This window comes from Poromitra crassiceps, assembly GCF_964638095.1.
Source record: "Poromitra crassiceps genome assembly, chromosome: 17".
In the NCBI taxonomy this organism is placed as follows: domain Eukaryota; kingdom Metazoa; phylum Chordata; class Actinopteri; order Beryciformes; family Melamphaidae; genus Poromitra; species Poromitra crassiceps.
In genome coordinates this window covers 26,600,775-26,620,177 of record NC_139635.1, presented here as the reverse complement: position 1 = coordinate 26,620,177, position 19,403 = coordinate 26,600,775, and the positions used below count along the sequence as shown (strand labels likewise).

The following is a 19,403-nucleotide window of genomic DNA, read 5'->3' as shown; positions in this document are numbered from 1 at the left end:
CATTAGGCCATTTCCCTTGAACCTACATTTCTCATATTATTAATTAACCCATAATTGATTATCTGTAGGCAGGCAGTGACGTTTACTGCTGGGCCTGCGGATATAAAGTGTACATTATCTATGAAACAGGAATATGTTATCAGTCAGTGGTGGAGAGCGGGGTCAGTTCAGCCAGTTTTTACTTATAGCAGGCATGTCCAAAGTCCGGCCCGGGGGCCAATTGTGGCCTGTGAACTGATTTTAAGTGGCCCTCGGCTTGTCTCTCAAAATATACTACATGTGTGGCCCTCCACACAGTACTGGTTACTCAAGCAAGTTCAATTCGCATTTTTTTTTCTGTTCACCTAACAATGACAGCACTATCATACAGTTTGTAGACAAGCACCAAGTATAGAACAACACAGGCAGAACTAAAGTTTTCAGATGGTAAAGAAAATCCGTATTTATTTATTTTTATAATGATGCGTGAAGCAGCTGAAAATACAAAAGCAAAAATACTAGTGACTCAGAATATATAATAAAACATAAAAGACTGGTTAGAACAATGGCAGCAGAGAGAACAAAAGCACAAATAAGCATAGCATGACACTAATGCGGAACATACAGTATCTACAACAGGCACACCTACAATAAAGGCATACACACTAGGGCAGTGGTTCTCAAATGGGGGTCTGGGGACCCCCAGGGGTCCGTGGCACTTTGCAAGAGGGTCCGCGAAAAGTTTTCAGGAAAATAGAAATAAAAACTTGTTCTTATGAATGTTAGATGAGCACCAACCACACCAAGACAAATTCCTAGTATGTGAAAACATACCTTGGCAAATAAAATAATTCTGATTCTGAAGGTAAACCCATCCGAGAGGAAAGGACAGAGAGCAGGAAACAGCGAAGCTGCGAGACACAAATGTATTTCATGATGGTTAAGTGTTACAGATCATTAAGGTATTCACTTTCATGGACTCCAGTGGTGTTCTTTGCTAATTGTGTGCACTATGTGTTGTCCTCATGGTCTATAGTAGTCTAAACACATGCCGTGTAACAGTAAGGTTATTTGTTTGAATCCACCCTGGCATCAGGTGTATGATTCTTCCTGTTTCTGCCCATCTCTTGTGAACTCTCCTGTGACAAATAACCAATGTGTAAAATGCTACAAAAGCTATATCTTCACCTCAAGTATAAAGAACTTCATACAATACATAATTCATCCCGCCAAAACCTCCTATGTACCCAGGACAGGTATTTTTCATGCTTCTACGCAATGGTGATCTGACTTGCTGCCACTATACTACTGTATGTTAGCAGTGATAAAGCTCAGGTTCAAATCCCCTTTGATGTTTCATAAAAAGTCAATCAGCAGTACATCACACAGTGTAGAAAAACTGTACAAAGCAGTTGTTTTAGATCATCTGCCATCTGACATATTGTTTCTAAACACATGTTTACCTATTCGCAAGCCATAAAGAATAACGTCATCATGTGGAATGGAATTGTGCATTAGTCAGTAATGCATAGTGCCTCCGTGGCCTGGGGAGAGGTAGAAGTGTTTTGGTAAACTGCATCTGTCTTTGGTTGGCATCTGTCTCTCTTTCTTGGGATCGTCATTTTCAAAGCGCTTCATGACCTGTGTGAGGGAAAAGGTGCGAGAAGGAAAGTTATTTAGGATTAGAGTACTGAACAACAAATACAACATCCTTCATTACTGGTTATTTAGTACAGGCCCGCCGTGTGTGTGTGGGTGTGTGTGTGTTACACAATTGCTGTTGATTTTACCTATTACAATCATTGTACCTATTAGCCCTCTATTGCATATAGTTGTCATTTGGCAACAATCACTTTATCACAATTTTACTAAAAGACAGTAGGCTAATCTAAAATCAGTATTTTACTCTTTACAGGGTTGCAAACGCATGTATGGTGAAAGAAGAGAGATACATCCGGTTTGTAAGGGGAAAAGGCAATGGGATATTTGTATGGCGATTTCGGTTAAATGCATGAAATAAGGTATGTGGTTAACAAAAGTTTTATGAAACAGCAAAGTTTGTGTTCCGCAAGATAATCACAAACGAGGACCACTTTTTGAAGAGTAAATGCGTTTTTTTTACGCCATTTTCAGAAAACGCAGAAAACGTGACGTAGATCGTGACTGACAGACACCGCCCGCTGCCCGTCCACCTAGGCAATTCTATTATAGGACTATCTGCTGTAATTTATCTTGTAATTTGCATAATAAAAAACAGTTTAGTTTTTTGTAAAATGGCAAAATTACTGGTCGCGTTGGGGGTGAGGTAGTCTCTTAAAACAGACTGTCTCATCTACATCCGGCGAATGCAGCTATACAGTCTGTACGTTACACCCCCAGAACATGCACAAGGAAGTTGGGAAAAAAACCCTTCAGACTGGAAGGAAGTTCGACGGAATCCGACCAATCACGACACGTGTGTCCACGAAAAATGCGGCATATTGGATTCTGATTGGACTAATGAGCGGAAGACCCGCCTTTCTGCGATTCTGATTGGACTAATGAGCGGAAGACCCGCCTTTCTTCTTCCCATTCCGGTTGGCACATGCTTCTCCCCCACGAATTACAGACGGTATGGCGGAAGCATTTGAAAATTGCGGAAGCCAACTCGTCTGTTCTAAGAGACTAGGGTGAGGCCTCCGCAACCGCTAGCGCGCGTACCTGAAGATTTCTCTGACAGCGCGCGCCCCCGCGGCACGCTGCGCTTTGCAGCAGAGACCGTGAGATTCATGAAATGAAGAAGTAAGTCCACTGAGCCGTGTTTTGACCACATTTCTTGGCCAATGTGGTCAAACTTTCTAACTGTTCATTTTTAGTCACTTCAAGTAAATGTGTTGTGTTGAGAGAGAGAAAGCAGCACAATGAAGTAGATAGGCTTGAGAATTGAAACGCCTATACATTCAGCAAAAACAAGTTTGGTGATTCTATTCATGTGCCGATACAGTCGTTTCAGAGTGAAACTGCAGCACTGCACATAATGGCTTTCTATTGTCACTTTAAATAGCCAGTTTCTCATTTAATGTATCATTGTATGATCACTTGGCTGCAGCTCTGACCAAATATATCTCGCCCTTAACGCGTCATTCTGATACAGAAGTGCCTGGAATAAACTGCAGAACTCTCAGTGCAGGAAAACATGAAGACAAGCACATCTGCCTATACGAGGAATCAGCCGAGCAGCATTTTGGTCAACAAACCGCGTCACTGGGTGGCAACGGCAATAGAACCCTATGGAGCCCAAGTGGCGCGAGGCTTGAGTGGCTGACTCTAGCCAGTTAACTCTGTTTACATTTTAAAAACTGCGACAGTTCACACAACTTTAACACGACATGCATATATTATACATCAAACTCTTGAGCTACTTCTGCTCTCAGAATGTCAAAATATAAGCGATGTGATGTATAGTTTTTGAGATATTAACGTTTGTTTGGCACAACTCATACTATTAACTGCTGCGGCAGGGGTTCAGCATTTCTGGGTGTCAAGTGACGTCACACTGATTCGTCCTATACTGTATATTACCGACATTGTAATGAGACACAAAGCGAGTTGAAAATCGGGAAAGCCTTTCTTTAAGTGATAATTCATGCAATGAGTGGTCCGTTTTTAGTCAACCTGTCAAAGAAAACAGTTTACTGTCACAAAACTTACTTTCCTGAACAGCTCCTCAATGTGATCCTGTTGCCAACGCTCTGTGAACACCGCATCAATGTGCTGAACAAGACGAGAGCCTTTGACTGGATGTCTATATGACACAGTATCTGCAGGAGAAAATACAGACATGGAAAATAGATGAATTGACATTGATTATTTAGGTTAACTACAGTATAGTCTCGGCTGTGATCTATCAATTTAGGTTAGACTGAAGCACTCTTTTGTGCACCAGTCAATCCCAAAACTAAACATGGAGCTAAATCCCAGACCGGATGCACGTTTAAGGCGTTGAATGTTGTCTTCTGTGATTGTAATGTCATGATCAATGTATGGATCTTTGGGTCTTGTTTTCTTAATGTCTGTTTTGTGATGTTGTAAAATTTACATCACAAACAGACATTAAGAAAACAAGACCAGCGGAGCTGCTGATGCAAGAACAAAATCAGACTTGTCTGACAATAAAGTATCATATTGTAACTTCTATGAAAAGTTGGCAGTTGAAATGTTTTTCCTATAAACTAGTAAATATGATCTGGACTAACCAGGAGTGCAGGACAGAAGGGACAGGAAGTCTTTTTCTTTGTGTACCACCTCCAGACCATCTTCCTCCATGTCTTCAGCAGATGGGGCATCTGATTCCATGTCATCCTTGCCACCAAGCCCATCACTCAGTATCACAGATCCTTTATCATCTGAAACATACATGGCACCTTGAAGTGTTTGCACAATAACAAACCAGCAAATGGTAAACATGTTGTCTCCCACCAGTGATGTAGCTCCTTGGGTCAGTCAGTAAAGAAAGAAAAAAAAAAAAAACATACAAGCAAACTATTACCCATCTCATAGATTATGAAGTTGTTCATATTAAAATGCCTCTAACGATTTGAACAGTTATGCTAATCTGCACTCTAACTGCAGTATGTTTCAATGAGCATCACCTCCTCTACAGGCCTGGATGACGATGACCTTGGGTTTGTTCACCAGAGCAGGACAATTCTCTGAGTTCAGGTATGTGTAGATCTTATCGATGGGGAACTGGTCGGGTGGGTCCTTCTGCTCCTTCTCACATTTGACCACGTCAGTTTGTTTCCTCCAGTGGATGCCGGTGATGGCTCCCATAATCCCGTGAGACGAGATGAACACAAACACACTGTCTGCCTTGCAGAGGTCTGGATCTTTAGAGAAGTCTCTCACAGCTTTGTCGATGTCCTGTGAGAACATAAGTCAGTCAGTTACCCCTCAGTCAACTAGATCAGGGTTCCCCAAACCTTTTTAGGAAGAGAGCTATACTTACAAATAATACAACTAGTCACAAGCTACTCCTCCACTCCCCCCCCCTTTTTTTGCAGAGTAAATATTTAGCACATTTTAACATTCTAATATTATAAATTGTATTGTAAACCCATTTGGATAGAGAGGACTGAGCCATATTTATGTCTCAAACTGTAATGCTATCATGCCCAATGAATACAGCATTTCGGTGTGTGTGTGCGTGTATACTGGCTGCCATGCACGTGTGTGTGTGCATGCGTGGTGTGTCGTCTGTGACGAAAATGGGGTTTGTCCGTCCGGTTTCTCTATCTTCTATCTACATGATACAGTTGAAGTTGTCTGTGTGTCTGTCTTTTATGCACGCCCACACCACAGGTCGGATTGGGCTGAAATTTTGCTGATCTGGGGGAGGTCATTTCCACGTCTTCAAGTCCTGGAACCACCTGGAAAGTCCTGGAAAATCCTGGAAAACACCTGGAGAACACCTCACGCCCATAAAGCAGGCTTCGGGACCCGATCCTGTACCCTTCACCCTGCGGCGTCGGAACAAGTCATCTAAAAGCTAAGAGTATCTTCCTTAGTTAACTGTTTATTGCTACCGCCGTGTAGTTCTGCTACTACCGCCGTGTAGTGGTTATGGCTGCCGCTGTGTAGCTTTGCCTCGCTCCCCCGTCTGGGGAAGCGTTTTCGTTTGAGGGCCGATTTATGTCCGCGCTCAAAACTGTTAAGGCTAGCTTGTACCACGTAGCACAGGAACAAAGAGGCTAATTAGCCCAGTTGTTACAGATAGCTAACTTGGCACCCGTGCGGGTAGCTTTCGTGTGCTAGGTACTTTAGGCGCCGGCTTTAGAGCGCGCGCGTTAGATAGTTAGCTAGTTTGCTCAGTGCAGCTAGCTTGGACTACCTTGTAGCACTTCAGCTATCTGGCTGCGTCCCCAGACAGGGTAACGCACCCGGTTATTGTGGCAGATCGCTAACGTGCACACGTGCAGTTAGTGTCTGTGTGCTAAGTACTTCGCGCCAGCTACCCCTGTGTAGGGCGCGCGTTAAGCGAGAGTAGTAGCTAGAAGCCATGCTCTTCAGTTAGCTAGATAGCTAGCTTGCTCCCGTGCAGCCAGTATTTAGCGTTGTGTAGCACTCCAGCTATCTTACCGTTGCAGGCTTAGCTTGCACGGTAACCCCGTTATTCCTGTTAGCAGAGAGAGGGGGGAACAGCTAGGTGCTGTATTAGCTGTGAGGCTACGCTGGCCGGTTACGACCGGCACAATTAATTTAATGTGTGCATGCCTAATAGTCCAGGGCCCGGTTGCACAAAGCACCTTAAGTTTGCTCCTTAAGTATGACACTTAAGGTTTGATTTCTCCTCAGCTGAGGAATATACTTAAGGGTGTTGCACAGACATCCTTAAAAGGTTTCCTTAGGTAAGGAAAACGCTGAGGCATTTACTGTACTGGAAGAGATTTTACGGCAGTAAAATTCTACTGTTTCCATGGAAACCGTCACGGGTGCACTTTCTCCGCGGGTCTCGCCATAGATAGACTGTATATTGTCCACGCGCCTCCGTCTACTTGTGATATCGCCTAACAGAACAGAACAACAACAAACAAACAAGACAAGGCAATGGCAGCAGAACAAAATAAAATAAAATCAAACTGGTCAGAGGAGGAAAAGACGATGCTATCGGAGGAATACAATAGGAGAAAACTGATACTAAAAAGTAAATTTGATCCACTGATTACAGCCAGCAGAAAACAGCGAATGTGGGAGGAAATAACAATGAATATTAATTCACGAAGTTTGGGTGGTCCAACTCGAGACGCTCGGACGAATTATAAATGGACTGACGGTCAAATCTATAATGTAAAATCAATTGCTCATCATTAAGTGTATCCATTGGGTTCTCCCGGTCTCGGAACACTCTTCTCGGGATGCGTTCATTTTCTTCATGTATCGCCATAAACTCAGCCATGTTGCGGTTAAGGTAGAGCCAGAGGTACCTTAGTTTTTTTTCCTTACTTTGGTTGCTAAGGTCTTTTGTGCAACAGTTAAGGAGCTTCTTAAGTATTAAGAGCAAGATAAGGAGCAAACCTTAAATACTTGAGCAAAAATGTTAAGGAGACCTTGAGGAGAAGACTTAAGGTTGTTTTGTGCAACAGACTTTATTTTAAGGAAACCTTAACTCCGACTTTAAGGAAAATCTTAACTTAAGGTGCTTTGTGCAACCGGGCCCAGGCATTTTACGCAAATATGTGGGTCAACCTCACACTAATTGCAACAAAACCAAACTCAACTGATTTTGTATCCTCAATATGTCCTCAATGAAGGAAAAAAAGTGTTAAGGAAATGTATGAAGGGAAAGTTTTGAAAATGACCTAAATATGATGGTAGCCTATGGAAGCCTATGGAAGCCTTTTTTTTTTTTTTTTTAATGTGCCATAAATCTCATCACTTATATCCTGTATGTGTTTTTTGCTTCAAGGAGAAAAAAAAAAAAAAAAAAAAAAAATGTTAAAAAATAAATAAATAAACGTTTTTGGTAGCATCATATGGGTCATTTTCAAAAATTTCCCTTCATACATTTCCTTAACACTTTTTTTCCTTCATTGAGGACATATTGAGGATACAAAATCAGTTGAGTTTGGTTTTGTTGCAATTAGTGTGAGGTCAAGTGACATTTTTACTGGACTATAAGGGCAGGAGCACGCCGCACAGGAGTTGCTGGGACCTACATAAATGTAGTGTAGCTTTTACTGGCGTCGGCCCCGAAGGGGGCACTCTGAGATATTAGCTGGGTGATTACGCTAGCTAGGTGAGCTCGCCCCGCACGTTGTATGGGCCGCTTCTCTCAGTACTTACGCCATCTTAGCCAGCTTGCTTGTCTGCTAAGTGTTGCTTGCCTCGTGCAAATAGCATCTACTAGATTGTAACTCCCTCTGAGGAGTTTCTTCTGAGATTGACTAGCTTCGCGGGCCGCTGGCCTCTGCTTGCGGTCACGCTTGCTTCCCCATGTTACTCAGGGTAGAGACTCGCTGCACCGGCTTGTGCGCAGGCTTGTGTTAGCGCACGCTTGTCTCTCAGTGCTTATGCTAGCTTAGCTAGTGGCTTCCACGCCTGTTCTCTCGGGTTAACAGGTGGTGGGTATTGGTGCCTCCCCTTCGGGATGGGCTATTGCCACTTACGTTACCATTGCACGCGCACGTTCGCTAGCCTCCGGGTTGCTTACTGTCTAGCCTGTGCTTCTTGCTAGCCTGCTAGCTTGCTTAAGCAGTACTCCCGCTAATAGGGTGCGCCCTGCGGGAGCTTGCTATTAGTGATTAGCTTCCTGCTTCCTCTTGCTACTGAGCAGGGAAAGTCAGGGAGGCTACTTTGGCGAGTACGAATCGGCACGTTAAGTGAGTGTTCTGCCTTGGGCACGAGCACGCTGCACAGGCGCCTTGAACCCTCGGTCTGGTCCGCAGCTAAGCTCTTGAGAGCGGACCAAGGTCCGCTCTCAAAGGAGTGTGAAAGCTAGCTTGCCTTGCATACGTGCAGATAGCAATATTTAGTACTGTTTAGCACAGAACGATAGTATTTTGCAGATAGCTGGCGTGCACCCGTGCAGTTAGTATCTGTGTGCTAAGTACATTGGGCGCGAGCTACCTCCGCTACAATAGACGTACCGCTCCTTGCTGGCGCTACACGTCCAGCAGGGCTTACAGCTCGCCAAGGTCTGGGCTCAGTGCCAGCCTTTGGCTTGTAGCTCTAAGGACAAGCCCACCGCCCTTGGTGCCCAAGGCCCGGGGTGGTTGGGAGCTCTCCATGGGTCGCACTCCCTTGTTGGGGCGCCCCCTGCGAGTGCAGGGAGCCTGGCAGGGGGCACAGCGCACCTTGGTCCATGGCCACGGCCTGGCCTCGGTTGGCAGCGCCCAGGTCAAGCCCACCGGTTGGCTCACCAAGGCTGGGCTTAGTTCCAGCCTGCGGCTTGTAGCTTTAGACCCACCGTCCTCGGTGCCCAAGGCCCGAGTTCGGTCGGGGGCTCGCCCAGGGTCTCATACCCATCATCAAGGCTCGCCTTGGTCCATGGCTACGGCCTGGTCTCGGCTAGAGGCTCCTAGGACAGCCCACCATCAATGGCACCGACGGCTCATTGCTGGTCGGGAGCTCGCCTGGGGGCCACACTGTCGGACAAGTCCACGTGCGGCCGGTCTCGAGAAAGAACGTTACCTCCGCAGTCCCCCCAGCCTGCGAAAGGCGCACGGCAGGGGGGGGGGGGGTTACTTCGATACAACAGCGCGTCAGTAGGCGGAGCTTGTGTAAGAAGTTCTCCCCCAGCATGCACAGCTTCTACGGAACTGTCCATGCGGCGGGGGGGCGTAGCCTCTCACGTCCCGCCCCCCCATCAGGGCACCGGATCAAAAGGTCCCGGTGCCCAGCAATATGCTCATGACGGGTTCCGCTCCTTTGGCCACAAGAGACCATCTTGTCCAACAGGCTCGATGCCTGGGAGCATCTATGTTCCCCGTCCCCATTACGGCACACCCTCCAGAGGGGATACGCGCTACAGTTTGCCCACCCACGCTCGACGGGACCCCCGATCTGGCCGTGGAGGAGGAGGCCATGGACATACTCCACAAGGAGGTTATTCGTTCCTCGCCAAAGGGGCGATTCGCTCGGTTCCCAAGGCAGATGTGCGCTTGGGTTTTCTACCACAGGTACTTTATCGTGCCCAAGAAGGACAGCTCCATGCGTCCAAAAATTGGACCTTCGGCGTCTCAACAAGACGCTGAGGAAGTCCCGTTCCGAATGCTCTCTTCCCCGCCTGTTCAACGAGTTGAGACAGGGGGATTTCTTACTTCCGGGGATCTGGAAGGTGCGTTCTTCCATGTCCACATGGTCAGGAGACACAGGAAATACCTGAGGTTCTCCTTCCTGGGGAAGGCTTACGAGTTCTGTGTCTTGCCATTCGGCATGTCTTTGAGCCCGCGAACCCTCACGGTGTGCGTGGAGGCAGCCTTGGCTCCCCTCCGCGCGAGGGGGATCCGCGTCTTCCTATATCTCGACGACGTTCTCTTAGCGGCCGACTCGAGGGTCCGTGCCGCGGAACATACCAAGGTGGTGACCGATCACCGGCAAACCTTAGGGTTTTTGGTGAACTGGCAGAAGAGTTGCCTCGTCCCAGCGCAGGCGGCGACCTTCCTGGGGCTCGAGCTAGACTTCCTGCGAGCCTTTCACCAGAGCGACAGGCTCGCACGGTTCGGACAGCAAGCCAAGGACGTTAGGTCTGTGCCCTCGGTGTCAGTGCATCAGTGCACAGTGATGTTGGGCCTGATGGCCTCAGCACTGCATGTGCTCCCGCTAGGGAGGCTACACATGCTCTCGTGGTCCAAATATGGTTCTCAGGCTTCGCCTGGACTCGGCCGGGGACCGTCATCGCAGGGTTCCTCTGACAGGTCAGGCCTGGCAGGCGCTGGCTATATGGGCGGACCCCCGTTACCTCTCGAGAGGTACTCGGTGGGGCCCTGTCCCGCTCAGGATGGTGATTCGCACAGACGCCTCCCTCTGGGGAGGGGGTGCGATTTGCGGGCATTTTTCGGCGAACGGCCGGTGGGAGGCTCAGGAGCTTCGCCGCATAAACGTGCTAGAGCTGAAGGCGATTCGCCGGGCTCTGCTTCAGGACAAGCCCACCATCAATGGCGCCGTGGGCCCATTGTTGGTTGGGAGCTCTCTTGGGGACCGCACTGCCGGACAAGTCCGCGTGCGGCCAGACTCGAAAGAGAACGTTGCCTCCGCAGTCCCCCCGGCATGTGGTGCGCACTATTCAGAGTGCTAGGGCTGCTTCGACCCGCACTCAGTACGCGTACAAGTGGCGGGTTTTTTCGCGATGGTGCACAAGGGTGTGGATCCAGTGAACTGCAGCGTTCTCTGTTTCCTTCAAAGCTTGCTTGACGCGGGCCAGTCCCCGCAGTCACTTAAGGTGTACGTAGCCGCGATTTCGGCTTGCCACATGTGGATTGAAGGGACCCCCGTGGGGGTGTGCCCTTTGGTCTCGCGCTTCATGAAGGGGGCGCGTAAACTGCGCCCGCCGTTGCAGTGCGTTTTTCCCAAATGGGACCTGGTTACGGTGCTGGACGGGCTAACGGGTCATCCGTTTGAGCCCTTGGACTCCGCCGATTTAAAGGTTCTGTCCTTAAAGACCGCGCTGCTGCTGGCCTTTTCGTCAGGAAAGAGAGTCGGTGACCTGATTGCCCTCTCGGTGCATCAGGCCTGTATGGTTTTTGGGGACGATGGGCGCAGGGTTAAGAATATTAATGCCAGCTATAGGTCTATGGTTATAGACTTATCGGCATTCTGTCCCCCGCCGTTCAGTTCGGGTGAGGAGAGACGTTTGCACATGCTGTGACCCGTAAGGGCGCTCTCGGCCTATGTGGCCAGGACGCGTTCATTACGCATTACAGATCAGCTGTTGGTTTGCTTTGGGCAAAGGGCCCAGGGCGGACCCCTTTCCAAGGATCGCTTATCACACTGGTTAGTGGAGGCGATCGCGTTGGCATACTCTGCCGTGGGCAAGGTTCCCCCGGAGGGTATCAAGGCGCATTCTACGCGAGGTGTTGCGACATCCTCTGCGTTGTTGCGTGGTGTGTCGGTGGAGGACATGTGTGCCGCTGCCTCATGGTCCTCTCATCACACTTTTGTCAGGTACTACAGTATCGACGTGTCCGGTTCGCAGTTCGCGCACGCGGTGCTGTCGGTGGCAAGGAAGTAGTATCGTTGCCACTCTAATATGTCATTCGGTTAGGTATAAACGTTGCCATATGGCCGTGGTTCACCGGTGCCTTTCGGGTCGCCCTTTGGGTGCTCCCGGCAGCAAGGTCGGTTGAATTGAGGCACTAGTGAGAGCTTGAGTTCGAAACGAAGTAAAACGTTAGGGTTGTGCTACAACCCGGGTTTTACGAGTGAGAACGAGAGCTCTCACTACCCAGCCTTGCTGTGTCGATGCGTCACGGGGTGCGTCGGATCTCAGCGGGCTGGAAGAAATTAGAGTGATTATCCCTGGGCTGACAGGACGTGACGTAGTCACGTGGATCCGTGTCAGCCCCAGGGGGTACCACGCCACCTACGGGTGGGTGGTCGGTTTTAATGAAAAGTAATTTTGGAGCAAAATAACAGTCTTCCATAGGGCTGCGTATAGCGTTGTAGGCACTAGTGAGAGCTCTCGTTCTCACTCGTAAAACCCGGGTTGTAGCACAACCCTAACGTATTACTTTGTGCCTATTTCACCTGGGCAACGCCAGGTACATTCCTAGTATTTAATAATGTTAAATATTGTAGCTCTCTATCTGATAGAGTTATAGTACTGTAGATAGAGTTAGCTATAAATGAGTGGTTAGTTTATATATATATATATATATATATACATACATACACATACACACACACACACACACACACACACACACACACACACACACACAGGTGAGCTATACTTATGGCCCACAAACACCACTGATCTAGATGAATCCTTGAACATGCTCTTTTTTCCTTTCCGTTGTGAAGCAGTAGCTACCTGTCCACTGAGGTTGCTGTGTTTCACCACCTTGTATCCCAGCAAAAAAGTCAGCAGATTCTCCATGTTCTGCTCATCTTTCTCAGCTCCACTCCTATTCAACTTTTTATTATCAAACTTCTTATTGATGATTAGCAGGGCCAGGCCTCGTGGTCTTGCGGAAGTCACATGGTAAATCTAACAGGACAAATGATATCAAGGCAGCACAGTAGGATGATTAAACAAAACAACATGGTTAAAAATCAACATTTTGTCCCACACTCAAAATTCACCTATTTGCCATCTTCCCGACAGTAAGAAGAGAAAACATGCCCTTCTCTGCGATTTTTTTTATTTTATTTTTTACGTTTTTGCTCGTATTAACGAGGGTAGGTAATCCAGTACCACTGACTACCATTCATTAATTGCTAAGCTAACTAGCGGTCACTATTTTTCTAATACAATATCGGGAAGATAGCAATAGGCAAATCTCCCAAAATGCAGGCGTGTTCCTAAGACAGGAGTGTCAAACTAATTTTAGTCCACAGGCCACATGGGACCTGATTTGTTCTCAAGTGGACCAGACAAAGAAAATCAATGGATAATAATAACCTATAAATAACAACACCTCCAAATGTTCCTGAGTCTTGGTGTAAAGAATTACACGTTTTCACATAATTATCTCAGCTACCATAGGCCTAAAATCTACTGTTTGTAACTGTGCATTACAATTGACATCAACTGTGCAATTCTTCTCTATATTCAAGGGTATTGAAAATAGTTGACCATTTATTTAGTCATGAATACAGAAAACATAAATAGGCTCTTAATATTGCAACTTGCTCCTGAAACCTGACACCTCTTAGCCGTCACAAGTGCATGAAGATGTATGTTTGACACCCCTGCTTTAAGATAACAACAACCACCAACCTAATTGTCTTCTTCATGTGAAACGACAGTATTTTACATTCAGTTCAGTTCATTTTTATTTTCGGTGACTGGACATGTAAAAGGGAAACAATCAAGGAAAAATACAATCACTTTGGTCGGTAAAGTGCAAGTTTGTAATACAACAAGTCCTTTTAAACAATTCAGATCTGCTACTGCAGACTAATTCTTCTTCTTCTACATTATATATAATAATGGCAAAAGGCTAAGAATATATATGTGGCAGTGAATTGACCATATCAGATATGTGGCTTTTACATGTGTATGATTATGAATGGCTTACATCGTCGTCCGTCTCTTGAGTCTTGTTCATCGTGTTGGAGGTAACAGGACCGGAGCCAGCTGGGAACAGCAAAGCAGAGGGTCACTGCATGATTTGTGTCACGCAATTCATTAAGACACATTTCTTGAAACCTTCCGCTCTTTTCTCAAACTAAGTACAAAATGCTAATTTTCGAACTACATTCACAAAACCTCAGACTCGTCTTGCAAAACCAAACAAGTGCCTCAAGACACTTAAAATCTGTGCTCAAAACAAAATAATCTGGTCAGATCAGACTCCAATCCAGTCAAACTAAAAACACACATTCATTACACACTACCAGTGTTGGGCAAGTTACTTTCAAAATGTAATATACTACATATTACTAGTTACTTTAATTTGAACGTAATACGTTACTTTACAATATTACTGTCTGTGTAGAGTAACTCGTTACTTATTACACTACTTTTGCATTACTTTCACCAAAACAACAGCAGCAGCAGAATGACATTGCCACCCCGGAACATCCCGAAAAATAATTTCAACTGCCTTGAAGTCAGTGTAAACCATCTAAAATTCTAAATTGTATTATTTTCCTTTGTTATTGTCATCTATAGTGGTTAGTTGCATAAAAACACGGTTTGATTAGGAAATTATTGTATCTTTATTTAAATAGGTGCTTTGATTTAAAAAAAATAGCTCAATTTGTAACTTGAGTTAAGGCTACTTGACAAAATAACTGGTATAATATTACTGAAATCCTATAAGTAATAAGGTATATTACTGAGTTACTGCTAAAAGTAATATATTGGAGCGGCTGTAGCTCAGGAGGTAGAGCGGGTCGTCCACTAATCGCTTTGGATAAAAGAGGTCGGTGGTTCGATTCCCACCTCCTCCAGTCTGCATGTCGAAGTGTCCTTGGGCAAGATACTGAACCCCAAATTGCTCCTGATGGTGTGCCGGCACCCTGCGTGGTAGCTTGCCGCCATCGGTGTGTGAATGGGTGAATGAACCTACTGATTGTAAAGCGCTTTGGATAAAAGTGCTATATAAATACAGGCCATTTTACCATTTATATTACATGTAATATGTTACTTTTGTAATGAGTTACCCCCAACAATGCCCACTACATCAACAATGGAAACACAATGTAGGTAGCCTACAGGGCATGTACCTAAGATGTTTTTAAATGGTTTACAATACAATAAATGCAACAACAAAAAAGGGGGGGCATAAGTCAGTGGATTGAGCACTTACATGCAATAAAAATAAAGTCCTGTAAAAGGACATAGACCAAATTTAAATGAGATGCAAATGTAATATACTGTAGGCTAGTATCCTGTATATGTTGACTCATTTGGTTCAAATTATAGATACAAATCAGAATATCAACTGACCAGACACTTTAGGTAAAACGCACGCGTGCACACACGCATGCACGCGCGCGCACACCCCCCCCCCCCCCCCCCCCCCAGATCATTTCCGTCCATTGTTGATATGAACTTTCAATAACCTGTGCAGTCTGACCTGGCTCATATTGGTGTCATGTCATCATTAGCAACAAGTGTGATCAGTTTGGAATGGTTGCGTTCAATCTGTGACACTTGTGCTTTAATAGTGTGTAACTTTTGCTACCTGTCGTCACCATTATGCATCACAAGTGCATCACAGTGAACATGTGTTTAGTGAGTGAGTGAGAATGTGTTGCAAAAATAGTCTGTGTGAGCTCTGCAAGTTGTGGTGAACATTGTTTATCATTTTGCCAAAAGTGAATGATTCAATAAATGGGTTCAGACCACTGAGCATTTGGTTCAATAATGAGGTTTAGTGTTTTAGCAATTCAGAAAAACTGTCAAAGGAGGATAACTGAAGTTAGTTTTAGGTTGGATATTTGACAGACATATTCACTCTGGATCCAGAAGCATCTTGACTCTGTTTCACCCAGACAGTGTTGGCAGTCGCTCATAACCACAGGGCTTTCACTTAGTCAATAAATTATTGTTTGAATGACGTAAAACCAGTGTTATTTTCAATACATTTGTGCTGACTTGCCCATATTAATAAAATGTATGATTAGAAAATTCTATTAAATTGGTCTCATGTCATATACCACACATAGTTTGATTGCTAATGTACAATTCATTTTACATAAATACTTGAATAGAAAATAATTCCAGTTTTTTCAATAGCTTCCATGTCATGTTACCCTGTGAATCCCAACCAATGCAGAATTATATTACTGGAATTGTGGAGTCTACCTGTAGTATTTTTCTATTTTATATTAATATATTTATGGAAAGAAATATTTATTTTTCAATAGCATCCATGTCATGTGACCCAGGGACTCCAAATCAATGCAGAATTGCAGTACCATACTGGACAAATAAGACACACCTCTTTTTATTGGAGTCTAGGGTTTTTTCTATTTTATTTAAATATCTTTATGTAAAAAAAAGTCTGCATTTCTTTTCAATCGCTTCCAAGTCATGTGACCCAGTGACTCAAAGTAATACCAAATTGTATTACTACACTAGACAAATTACACACTTCTACTACAACTGCAGTTCTACTAATTAATAGTAATAGCTTGAAGTAATAATTGTTTTCCACAGCATTGAGCACATTTCAAACACACACTTTATTTGCATAAGGGACATTCCCAATGTCCTTTCTCTTTGCTGTCCATTGCTACTACACACATGGGCATGGGACCATTTTCCAGCTTCCACAGTAATCACACTGCACCTGTCAAAGTAAAAAAAAGAAAATATTGATATAGATTATATTTTGCTATTAGACCCAGGTGTTTACATCGTGTCAGTTGGCTTTCCTTCAGTCGTACTCAAGTGTACTTGTCTAAAATCACTTCCACATTGCAACAACTCACAACTCACCCAGTCTGGTATGTTTTGTGTTTGTCACACCACCAGAGGGCGGTATTCTATTGTGACCGCCTACTTCCTGCTTCAGCACTGTACCAGAGATTTTCATCCACCATTTATTTTCCCATAGACATTTCGTAAAATGCTTATAAAAAGAGTTTTACTTGGTCAAACCAAACGGTTCAGCTATATTTAGAATCGGGAGAGACCGTAGAACATTTCACTCAGACCAAAACTTAAAAAAAACATTGAAAAAACATTTTCTTTAAACCCACTTTTTTTTTTTTACGTTTCACGCCCTACTCAACACCTGGGACCCCCATCTCCGCTTCACCATCGACCACCACCATGACCAGATCAACTTCTTGGATGGCACAGTGTATAAACACCAGTCAAAACTACATTCATCCATCTTTAGAAAACCCACAGACAGAAACACCCTCCTCCATGCCTCGAGCTCTCACCCTACCCATCTGAAAGACAATCTCCCCACTGGACAATTCATGCGGCTCTGCAGGTTGTGTAGTAGCAAGCATGACTTTTTGGACAAAGCCACACACATGAAACTCAGGTTCCAGGAGAGGGGATATGGATGGAGGCCCATCTCCCATGCGTTTAAACGAGGGGGAGGAGCTAGACCTCTCATGTTTTATTTAACCTGTGCCCGGGTCTGTGGCCTACATGTATGAGTCACTTTGTGCCTACTGTTTTTTCAGTCAGTCTCTGTTATTTTGACAACAATGATTATTATTATTATTGATTCCTCCTTGTGTCATTGTTGGTCCTGCGCATGCTTTATGCTTGTAGCCTATAGCCTACATTGCTTTGAAAACTTGCTCACTTGAAGGTCTGTTTGTATATATTGTTGCATACTCCACTCTACTATTCTCTGTAGCCTAACTGCTGGTATCTCTATATGGACACTAGACATATGCACACTGTGCATCCTGTGTAACCTATGTTGATTTCCTACTTCTATTTATTTACTGTGATGTCTGTATTGGCACAACTTTATTATTATTGCTACGGTATTACCTGTGTTATCTTTTACATCCAGTAGAGTGTAGTGTTGGATTCTGACATCAGGGCTCTGCCCCCTTCACATCACTCCCTCTTACCCAGTGCCACGTACCCTTACAGGTTTGGCGGCCGACGCCCTTCCTGATGAAAACTCAATGGTTGAAACGCGTTGCGTTCTTGCCCGTATCACCTTTTTGAAGATGTACTCCGTTTGTTAAACTCTTTGCAGTACACAGGTACAATTACTTCCCATTAAATCTTGTCATTCAAATTCATAACAGCTCCTTTTTTCCATTTTTGGTAAAATCCTTACAAAAATAGTTTTACTTGGTCAAACCAAACTGTTCAGATATATTCAGAATCGGGAGAGACCATAGAACATTTCACTCGGAGCAAAAGTTAAAAAAACAACATGACCTCCCAGTGGATTTAGGGAAGAATGACTGATGAGTCTCGCGTTGAGGCTACCCCTGCCCTCTAAAAACAGAAGACTTCCTTCAAGTGTAACTAAAGTTGTTGTTCTTTATACTACAAGTGTGGCTGGAGTTTCTGACCTCACTACTGAGTGAGAAGACATTGCTGGATCGAGTGAATGTCTGTCGAATATCCAACCTAAAAAATAAAGCTCAGTAGCAAGCCATCGTGAAAAAGATGCCAACTCACCTTCCGGCTTCTTCAATGATTCAACCAGTTGATCGTAAAGTGTCTCGTCTATGCTCTTCAGGTGATCGATCATCTTCTGGCTGGCTTTGTCTCCTTTACACCTCACAATGTCTATGAGACGGCGCGCCTTGTCGTCTTCGGTGACTTTGGCGTTTATGTCTAATCCCTCCCCTCTATTCAAGACATTGTCCCGTTGAAGTGCATCCACCAGACGACCAATATTTGCTCCATTACATCTCTGGATAAACTCAACGCGAACGCTGTCAAGCCAAGCATCTGTAGAGAAAGAGATGAGGCATAAAAATTTGATTACTCAGATTATATCCTACCAGATCATTGACAGGCACGTTTTTTTAGGCCTAGAATATGTAATTCCCCGGTAATTGTTTTCTCTGACACAAGTGCAATAACAAAAGAGATAATAGACATAGCAATCTTTCAATTAAATCATTAATTACAAGGATCTTACCCGCCATTCCGGCTATTGAGATGAGAGTGGGTGAAACAATCTGTGTGCACTGTGTGAGTTTACTTTTTTGAAGGGCGGAGACAATGTGAGTGAAAAGGGCGGAGTGGCAGTGAATCAATTCTCCGATAGGTTGAGGCCACATCTCGTCATAGACGCTGGTTTAGCTGGCTCAGCCTGGCTGGGGGCGTGGTCAGGGTTCTATCCATTCAGCAAAGTTAGAATTTAGCGGATAGCCCAGCCCAGGCAGACACGATCGGGGATTTAACCACCGCAGTAAACGCACATCTGAGCAGACGTCTTGTGTTCTGCTCTAGAACACAAGACTAGAATAAAATGTGATCGTGATATTGAACTCGGAAGCTAATTTAGAGATAGCTGTAGGCTAGTTTGAACTTGGATGAGCTAACCTGGATATTAGTAGACCTTTGTGTTTTTATGAGTGCTTCATAATGTTAACTATGTCCTCTCTTGTACCTCTTGCCATTTTCACTGGGCTTTAGTCCAACATCACCAAGCCAGAAAACTGTGGTTATTTGGCTCCACCAATTGAGGTCGGCTCAACCAATGAGATTATTTCTGTCCCCAGAGCACCTCTGTCTCTGAGAAATGTTTACATAAGCAAAACTGCAATCTGCCTGATCTGAATGCACCTTACTGTATTGCTTTATATATATATATATTGTTTAAATACAG

The 19,403-nt window shown here is 44.8% G+C and overlaps 1 protein-coding gene across 1 annotated transcript in view; it reads right to left on the bottom strand.

Annotated features, from left to right (window-relative positions):
- Window positions 1–422: 422 nt before the first annotated feature.
- The window catches only part of LOC310792298 (caspase-1-A-like), a gene marked incomplete at its 5' end in the record, with an annotated part of 43,475 nt that continues 24,494 nt past the window's right edge, over window positions 423–19,403 (bottom strand). Inside the window, 7 exons of the mRNA XM_083654021.1 lie at window positions 423–1,620; window positions 3,670–3,779; window positions 4,215–4,364; window positions 4,611–4,881; window positions 12,488–12,664; window positions 13,698–13,756; window positions 18,242–18,517. Coding sequence (XP_083510147.1) covers window positions 1,498–1,620; window positions 3,670–3,779; window positions 4,215–4,364; window positions 4,611–4,881; window positions 12,488–12,664; window positions 13,698–13,756; window positions 18,242–18,517 — 1,166 coding nt within the window. The 3' untranslated portion in view covers window positions 423–1,497. The remainder of the gene's footprint in view (window positions 1,621–3,669; window positions 3,780–4,214; window positions 4,365–4,610; window positions 4,882–12,487; window positions 12,665–13,697; window positions 13,757–18,241; window positions 18,518–19,403) is intronic.